At 37.0% G+C, this 9,991-nt stretch overlaps 1 protein-coding gene across 5 annotated transcripts in view; it reads left to right on the top strand.

The window, feature by feature from the left end:
- Window positions 1-5,549, top strand: part of OPTN (optineurin) — a 34,938-nt gene extending 29,389 nt beyond the window's left edge. For 3 of the 5 annotated variants that reach the window (XM_070601226.1, XM_070601227.1, XM_070601228.1), the window contains 2 exons: window positions 744-826; window positions 4,599-5,549. In XM_070601226.1, the coding sequence (XP_070457327.1) occupies window positions 744-826; window positions 4,599-4,726 (211 nt within the window). In that variant the 3' untranslated portion in view covers window positions 4,727-5,549. The remainder of the gene's footprint in view (window positions 1-743; window positions 827-4,598) is intronic. The other 2 variants (XR_011535032.1, XR_011535033.1) reach the window with 1 other exon arrangement.
- Window positions 5,550-9,991: the final 4,442 nt, after the last annotated feature.

Raw genomic sequence — 9,991 nt, 5'->3', positions numbered from 1 at the left:
ACTTGTCTTTTAAATTTTCAATTTGAGAAAAATTTGAAATATAGAGAAATAGAAGTAGAAAAATAGAGAGAAAAAATAACACAAACCAATATGTACCTCTTCCAGAATTGACAGTTAGTAACATTTATTTGCTTCAAGTATATTTTTATTAAAAGAGAAAAGGGAGTAGTAGATGAAGTTGAAGTCTCCTTTGTTCTGCATCCCTCATTATATTCCTCTCTTCCCTTCCTCAGACTGCTTGAAATTTGGTGGGTAGCATCCACATGTGTTTTATTCTTTTACATATATACACATCTACATGATATCTTACAATGAGATAATAGTAATTTTTCTGCGCTTAAGTTACAAAGTGATCACTATAGGTATTGTTCTGCAACTTGCTTTACATAACATTGTGATTTTGAGCTCCGTATATATGTAGATTTAATTAATTAATTGCTCTGTAGCATCTTATTTTAGAAATGTGCTACTTTTTTCTGATCCATTCCCCTACCAATTGACAGTTTGGTTATTTCTTAACTGATTTTTTTTTAATCCTAATTGTTATTTACTTTTACTACATTGTGTCCTAGTGCCAATAATATTTAAAACTCAAATTGGTCTTAAGTTCTGGTTTTATGAACCTTGGCATTGTAGTTCAGCTCTTTTTTTCTCATACTTCTGTTGAATGTCTACTTAATGTTGAAATAATGTCATACTGCACAGTTTTAGAACATCACATAGAGTGTTGCTTGTAATCCCAGTAGGCAGTCCTTGATGGAAATGCAGAGCCGTCATGGGGCGAGAACAAGTGACTCTGACCAGCAGGTTTACCTTGTTGAAAGAGGTGAGTCACCTGTGATTCTAGATTTCCAGTCTTCCAGGGAATAAATATCCTATGAAGAAGATGCTTGAAGAAAAATTCTACTACATTCTATGCAATAGATTCCAAATCAAGCTACCAAAAATATAGCCCCTATCAGTTTTATTATGACTGTACCCCTATCTCCATCCATCATCTGCTGAATCCAGATCAGAGTCTTCACGCTGGCAGTTAAGGCCTGGCATAGCTAAACTTTTAAGCCTTCTCTCACTCTATTCCCATACAGATATTAGCCAACTGAACCACTCCCTGTTCCTTGAACCTGTCCTAGGCTTGTAAACCTACATGTACTTGCTTACGCAGTATCCTCCATGTAGATGCTGTTCCCTCACTCATATCCTTGTCTTTCTCCAGTCTCTTTACAGTGAATTCTTACTCCATCTTTAAAACCCATTTCAAAGACCATCTCCATGAATCCAACAGAATGTGACCTCTCCCTCTTAAATTTCCCAAGTACTTTATTCCTGTTTTAGTACTTATCGGCTATTTTATAATTATTTATGTGTTCTAAATATGTATTTAAGTACTCTATTAAATAAGCTGTCTTGGAGCTTATATCTCCACCCACTACCTGGTGTTATGCAAATAATAATGTTACCATTTATTGAGAGTTTACTATGCCTGGGTGCTGTGCTGATCACTTCATACACATTATTTCATGGGATCCTCACAAAATTCCATGAGGTCTATATTAGCACCATCTTCTGGAAGACAAGGTTAAATAATCCAGCATCACAAGGCTAGTTAGGGGCAGAACTGGACATGAAACCCAAGGTTATCGGATTCTTCACCACGACACGGTACTGCGTGTAAGAGATTGTCATTTAATTATGTACGACATCCAGACTTTAATTCCCTGAGTGAAACTGGTCATGACACTTATTACAAGTATAGTGCTGTGTTTATTACATGGTTTTAACACACTAGTAATAATGGTCTGTAATTTATAATAAATCACTGTCTCATAGTATATCACTGAAAGGGAAGTATTATCCTTCAATCTAGATATGAAAAAAAATTCAAAGGATTGAAGACTGACATAGCCAGATGAAGAATTAATAGCAATGCCACTATGAAGAATCTGGGTTTAGGATGCCATCCTAAACTTCACATGAAACTGGTTCTTTAACTTTTTTAAAAATTCTGGACCAGACTAAGTCCCTTCCATGTACCAACTGACTTTTGAAATGGAACTGTATCATAGTGTCCTCAGCAGCAAGGAAGCAATGTTAGTATTTATAGTTAACCATTAAATCTTGGGGAAATTTCCCTGAGTATCCCTTTTACCTCTCATCTCCCCCCATTCCTCCACCAAAGTTCTTTTACAGGAAAAAATAGGTTAAAGTAAATATTTGCAATAGTAGTTCAGGTTAAAAATAAACATAGTATTCATGGACATGCAGAAGTAGCAGCCTGTGGGCTTATGTAAATATTAGCCTCTGGTATTTTTTAGTATCAGCAGGTAAAGCTACTTTCTTCTCTAAAAGCTGCGTTTACCCACTTGGGCACTACCAGGCATTTTCTCTAATTCAATTTTAAATATCCTAGGAACAGCCATATAACTCATATCTAGAAGTGCCTACAAGATTGTGTTGAGTCAAAAAGGACAATCTGTTGCATCTGGGTTTCTCAGGGGAAGATTTTTCCCTTGTCATAATTACATAAGGCAAATGCCTATTTATATTAAAAAAAAAACTGCTCAAACACTCTTTGACTTACATTTACAATCTAAGTCTTTACAAAGTGCAAATTTATTTATAATTATCCTAATAAGCTTTGTTGTCTTTTAAAAAACAATATTCCAAACAGAGCTTTGTTTTTTTTAGTTTCTTAACAAAGCTGCCTGAAACAATAGCCTCTCTCAAGAAATTTCATTATCGTTGTTGTCAGCAGCCATCTAAGCATGTACTCTGGTCTAGGACTTGGCTGAGCACAAGGGAACAAGTGGGCATAAGGCAGGGTCAGATCCACGCGGGCTTATGGTCTAGTTGGAGAGACAGATGTGCACATAAAAAGATGAATTCATAATAGAAGATAACGAGTAAGTAACAGAATAACAGTGCTGAACATAAGAGGAAAGGGTGATCACTAAGGGCTAGGAAGCTGAGAAAGGCCTTGAAAAGATGTGACTTTCAGCTTGGCCTTGAGCTAGGGTTTAGCTAAGTGTGGTGTGAGAATAACAAGGCAAAGGCAGAAAGGAGTGTGATGTGGTGATCATGAAAACTGACTGCTCTTATTTACAATGAAGAGCCAGGAGGTGGAGGGGACCCAAAGGCCCCCTGATACAAGAGCCCAGTCTGAGTCTTGAAACCTAGACCAGGACCAAAAGAAAGGCACAGATGTGGGCAATAACGAAGAATTACCAGTCCCCGATAAGTGACTGGTTGTCATCTAGAGGAGGGTTTGGCAAACTGTAGCCCACAGGCCAAATCTGGCCCGTCACCTGTTGATAAAGTTTTGCTGGAACATAGCCATACCCTTTTGTTGACATACTGTGTATGGCTGTGTTCATGCTACAGTGACAGAGTTGAGTCGCTGTGAGAGAAATGATATGACCTGCAAAGCAGAAAATATTTACTTTCTGGCCCCTTTACAGAGAAAGTTTATTGACCTCTGCTCTAAAACAATGAGACCAGTAGAAAGTTCCCGCCTTCAGAAATCAAGCCTTGTGATCAATATTTCTATTCAAAAGTGCTTCTGAAATATGCCAAACACAGACTATCTTACATGTTATTCAATTCAAATAATCTGCTCGGAAGCAAATAACTGTGTTAAAGGTTACCTCCTCCTATCATCCTCCAAAAACAAACATTTTGGGGGCTAAGTCAAAGTCTAGAGACCTGCGCTGAGACTTTAGAAATCAAAATGGTTTGCATTGGTCCAGAGAGGTCAGACCAAGGGGATGTCCCGGGAACCAGAAGCCACTTCCAGCCCTGATCCCAGTTTGCACATCTGGGACCTGCCTAGAGTCAAGGCTTAGTTTGAGCATTCTTTAATTTAGACTTGAACCTCAACTCCCAAATTGGGGCAAATGACAGGACTCATTCTTCAATTCTTTCCCCTCGCTTACGTTGCCTGGATATCTCATTCATTCTTAAAACTCAAGTGGAATGAGTCTTTTCCAGAGGGCTTGTTTGCACAGAGCAGTCTGATGCAGGTGTCTTTCTCTGTCCTCCCACTGAACCACCTTGGGCATGACATAGCCGTGGCACTTGCCTCACATGCTGCCGCTGTCACTTTTCTTGCCTCATGTCCCCACCAAGTCTGTATGCCTCTCTTCCACATCACAGGGTGCTCAAAACTGTCTTTTGAGTGAACGTTAATTATTTTCTCTGCTTCTGAGAAGGTCTCCTGTTCTAGGATACCTTTCCCATGGTCTTCTCATTGTTTTCTCCACATTCTCTCCTTCTCTTTAGCTTATATCCTCATCTATCTCTTTTCTGCTCTCAACTATTCTCACTTTTACTAGAACATGTATTGTTTTATACCTAGAACTGAAACCACGCATTTTCATGTCCTGGAACCTGGAATAGAGCTTAAATCCTAAAATAATAGGGAAACAGGTACTGTTTTTGAAGATTTTCTTTCTATGCATACCAACTGCTTCAGTTAAAGACCAAAAAACCTGTATTTACTGCCCACCAAGTATTGATTACAAAGTTTGATGTTAAAATTAACCATCTATTCTCAAACATGGAAGGAATGGAATGACATTTCATTTAATGCTTATTTCCAGGAGCTGAGGATAGAAACTGGCAGCAACAGCAACAACGGAATATTCCAATTCATTCTTGCCCCAAATGTGGAGAAGTTCTGCCCGACATAGATACCTTACAGATTCATGTTATGGACTGCATCATTTAAGTGTCGATGTTTCACTTCCCCAACTGTTGGTAAATGTCAAGATTTTCTTCCTCCAAGAGTTGTACTTTTGTGTTATTTGTTTCCACTCAAATATTTTGGCTCATTGTTTGTTTTAGGAAAAAGAAAATGCGTATGTTCTAAACAGGACATTTTTTGTGGACTTCCATAAACTCACAAAATAGAATCCGTAACATACCAGTCTCCTGATCATAAATTCACTTTTTTTTTAACGTTCAGTTTATGTGAGCACGAACTGCTCATGCAGTTAATGAGCGTATGACATCATGGGACAGAATAAGTGTAGTTAGATGGAAGAAGCCTCGCTGAGAGATTTTAGGAACTTTTTAAGGAGGTAGGAAAAATGAAGTGGTCACAGGTTTAATCAAGTAAAGTGTCTTTGAAGTATTTTTAAAATAAACTATATTGTTATTTTTCTTCATCCACTTAAGACACATCTGTTTGGGGTTGTGTATAAATGTGTATGTCGTAGTTTTATGGCAGCCACAGTCATTGCACCAAAGTTATGAGATGGCTCTTTCCATATAAGCACTGTAAGCTTGTACTTGATCATCCAGACAAGTGCAGAAATACTGGCACACATGACGTAGAGACGTCAGGTTTGCTGGATTTCATATAACCATCACAGTGTAAAGAAGTTATCTTCATTCTTTCATTGTGCTGCAGGTATATGGGCCTATACGGTAGACAGTTGATTAACTGCTAAAAGGAACAGCTGTCTATTAATTTTCTTCCTGGATCAGGCTATGTATTCATAATCACAAAATAGTTACTGCAAAATAAAATTTTGCTTATGACTCTTTCATATTGTTCATATGTGATTGGCTAATTTCATAGGATGCATTTTCTGTATTCAGTTTTATATAAGCTTAATACTCAGATCTGTTGTGTTAATTCTATGAATATGAGCAAAACCCTTTACTGGAGACCAGTATATGTTGTTTGAATTAGAAGTTGTTCTTGCTAAGGAGGTGAAAAGATAAGGATTTGCCATATTTGGTAAACCTACAGTTTATCGAGATTGGCTAATACATTTTTTATGGCCAGCCATACAAGTAAACAATGTCCTTATGCATATATATATGCATATATAAATTTAATATATATATATTAAAACAGGAATCAAAATAGTTAATTATATCTTCATGCCAAGAGAAGACACTATACAAATTCAATAGTAATTTAAAGATTCCCCCACCTCACCTGAGAGAGAATGTTTGTTAAAGACATTTCTAAAATAGCTGTACAAATCTTACTTTTAATTTCTTGTTTATGGTTTCTAGTTTAAATTTTTTCCCTTACTATTTTATACTGGAGAAAATAGATTCCTGTAGTATCCTAAGTAGAAAGCAAGCCAAATGGTTTCATATTTAGGTTATGGGAATATCCTTTTCTTAGTTCAAGTAAAATTGTTAAGCTGACCTCAACTCTGACGTAGCAGTGTGAATGGGCTTAGGAAGCCTGCATCACATCGCTGTCTTGATGACTGGAAGAGCTGCAAATGCAGGCAAGTTCATGTGGTTGGTGCAAATTAAGGCCGTTGTTTTGAGGAAATCAAACAGTCTGGTAAACAACTTTTAAACTCTGTGCATGTCTTATCTAATTAATTTAGTCTGATATCTCTTCAAAGGCCTTGTTCCGTGTCACCAGTTAACTACAACATAGAGGAGTTTTAGCCCCTCTTCTAGGGCCTGCCATACTATATTCTTGAAGTTTTGTTAAATGGGAGCAATAGAAAGATGGGAACTGAGAAGAAATATAACTGAGCCACTGAAAATTTCACAGCTAAGTAATTTTATAATGGTAAGTCTTCAAATATTATATTTAAAAATAATTTTGATTTGGTCCAGCATATAAGGATCTTGGAAGTCATCCCTCCCATCCTTGTAACAAGACAAATGCTGAACAAACATAAAATCATCAACTCCTTTTAAATCCCACAGAGAATTGAGGTCACAGGGCAAACTACCATCCCAAAATTGCAGAGACAGACAGGCAGACACAGGGAGTCACAGATTACTGGATCAGAGCCTCAGGAGCAGAAACCATGGCAGGAGCCAGTACCTGAGTTGGAAAACTTAACCTGTAATTGAAGACTTGCTAAAGGCTCAGTGTGGACAAGCTTGAGAATTAAAAACTGCAGGGGGAGCACAATCTTAAGAGGACCCCCACACTTTTGTGAGTTTTATCTCCAGGAGCCCTACTAGATTCTCACAGTAAAGACTGGAGAACAATCCTCCCATGCTTCCATAAGGGCGAGGGGGGGAGCAGCCATTTTGAAATATACCAGAACATTCTGTTCTTCTTAACAAGTCCTGCCCTCAAGGGAGACTGTTTTACCAGGGCCTAACCTGCTGGAACATTATCAGAACCCAACTGACCTGGGGAAAGGAAATACCCAACTCTAGCCCCCTCAAGCCTTATTCTTCTCACCCAAGGAGGAGGAAAAAAATCCTGAGAAGCACTTTTAAAGGTTCCAGCCCAGGGGCGCAGGCTCACTGAAAGACTGAGGCCTTATCATAGGACCTGAAAACGCTTCCCCTCCTCACTATACCTTACCACCACATCAGTGGGCTCCTGTATAAACTGGGATTACAATGGAAGGAACTGCATATCTCAGACTTTATTTAAGAAGAAGTCTGTAGGGAAACCCAAAGATAAGAGAGGAGGAAAGAACGAGAACACCAGAGGAAATTTTAGCCTCTGACACCTACACCTACAGCAAACAGTAAATGTAGTCCAATCTGTAGCCAGGTAAACACAAAACCTCACACTAAAGGCCTATTTACCTGAGTTCCTTTTACTTAGTACACCATGTCCAGTTTTCAACAAAAAATTATGAGGCATACTAAAAGACAAAAACACAGTTTTAAAAGACAGAAATATCAGAACCAGACACAGATATGATGGATGTAAGACTGGGACTTTAAAACAACTATGGTTAATACCCTAAGGGCTCTAATGGAAAAAGGTGACCATGCAGGAACAGAGGGGTAATATAAGCAGAGAGATGGAAACTCTAAGAAAGAATCAAAAGGAAATATTCAAAATCAAAAACACTGTAACAGAAGTGAAGAATGCCTTTGACAGGCTCATCAGTAGACTGGACGTGGCTGAGGAAGTCATCAGTGAGCTTGAAGAAATATCAGTAGAAACTTCCAAAATCGAAATGCAAAGAGAAAGAATGAAAAAGAACAGAATATCCAAGAACTCTGGAACAATTACAAAAAGTGTAACATGTGCAATGAGAATGTGAGAAGGAAAAGAAAGAGAGATGGGGACAGAGGAATTTTTGAAGTAATCATGGCTGAGAAGTTTTAAAAATTAATTTTGGACACCAAACCACAGATCCAGGAAGCTGACAGAACTACAAACAAGATAAATACTAAAACATCTTCACATAGGTATATCATATTCAAACTGCAGAAAATCAAAAGCAAAGAGAAAATATTGAAAGAAGCAGAGGGGAAAAAGACCTTACCTGTAGAGGAGCAAAGATAAGCAATATATTTGGCATCTCTTCAGAAACCATGCAAGCAAGAAGAAAAGAGTGAAATATTTAAACTGTTGAGAGAGAGAAAAACCATCAACCGAGAATTCTGTGTCCATGGAAATTATCTTTCAAAAGTGAAGGAAAAATAGACTTTCTCAAATAAACAAAAATTAATGGAATTTGTTGCCAGCAGACCTGCCTTACAGAAATGTTAAAAGAAGTTCTTCAGAGAGAAGGAAAATAATATAGGTCAGAAACTCAAAGAAAGTAAGAGGACTGGAGAAAGAATGAATGAAGATAAAGTCTTATTTTTCTTGTTTTTAATTGATCTAATAGATAAGAGTTTGTTCAAAATAATAATAGCCACAATGTCTTTGGTGATTATAGCTAAACGACAAATGGAATAAGGAGGGAGGAATTGGGAATACTCTGTTACAAGGTATCTGCACTACCTGTAAAGCTGTGCAGTGTTCTTAGAAAGTGAACTTGGATTAGTTGTCAGTGTGAATTGCAAACTTCAGGGCAACTACTAAAAAAAAATGTTAAAAAAAGTACAATTGATATGCTAAGAGAAGAGAGAAAATGGAATAATATAAAATGTTCGATTAAAACCAGAGAAGCCAGAAATACAGTGGAAGGCAATAAAAGAAACAAAGAACAAGGGCAACGAATAGAAAACAGTAACAAATATGGTAGATGTTAATCCAGTTACATCAGTAGTCACTTTAAACATCATTGATCTAAATATACCAACTAAAAGACAGAAATTGTCAGAATGGATAAAAAAACAAGACCACCTATGTGCTGTCTACAAGAAACCCACTTGAAATATAGAGACATATATAGATTAAAAGTAAAGAGATGGAGGAAGATAGCATGCTAAGACTAATGAAAATAAATCTGGAGTAGCTATATTAATTTCAGACAAAGAAGACTTCAGAGCAAGGAAAATTGTCAGAGATAAAGAAGGATATTACAAAATGAAAAAGGGGTCAATTCTCCAAGAAGACAAAATATCTTTAATGTATATGCACCTAACAACAGAGCATCAAAATACATAAGACAAAAACTGATAGAACTGCAAGCAAAAAGAGAGGATTCCACTAGTATAGCTGAAGACTTCAAAACTCCTCTATCAGTAATTAATAGACCCAATAGGCAAAAAATCAGTAAGGGCATAGTTGAACTGAACAGCACAATCAACCAACTAGATCTAATTCACATTTGTAGAATATTTCATATTCTACACACAGCAGAATGCACATTCTTCTCAAGCTCATACAGAACATACACCAACACAGACCACATTCTGAGCCACAAAACACAGCTTAACAAAAGTGAAACAATAGGAATCATGCACTGATTCCACAGAAAGATACGTGGAAACCCTCAGCACACTGGGAAATTAAACAACAGACTTGTAAATAATGGGTTAAAGAAGAAGTCTCAAGAAAAATTTTAAAATATTTTAAACAAATGAAAGAATAACTTATCAAGATTTCTGGGATGAAGTGAAAGCAGTGCCTAGCAGGAAGTGTATAGCATGGAATACATATATAGAAAAGAAGAAAGATCTAAAACCAATGATCTAAGCTTTCACTTTAAGAAACTAGAAAAAGAATGGCAAGTTAAACACAAAATAAGCAGGAGAAGAGAAATAATAAAAATTAGAGCAGAAATCAATTAAATCAAAACCAGGAAACCAATAGAGAAAATCAGTGAAACCAAAAGCAGGTTCTTTGAAATGGTCAATA

Source organism: Equus przewalskii, chromosome 30 (assembly GCF_037783145.1).
Source record: "Equus przewalskii isolate Varuska chromosome 30, EquPr2, whole genome shotgun sequence".
In the NCBI taxonomy this organism is placed as follows: domain Eukaryota; kingdom Metazoa; phylum Chordata; class Mammalia; order Perissodactyla; family Equidae; genus Equus; species Equus przewalskii.
Note: the sequence above shows the minus strand (reverse complement) of the source record. Positions and strands in the feature narration are given on the sequence as shown.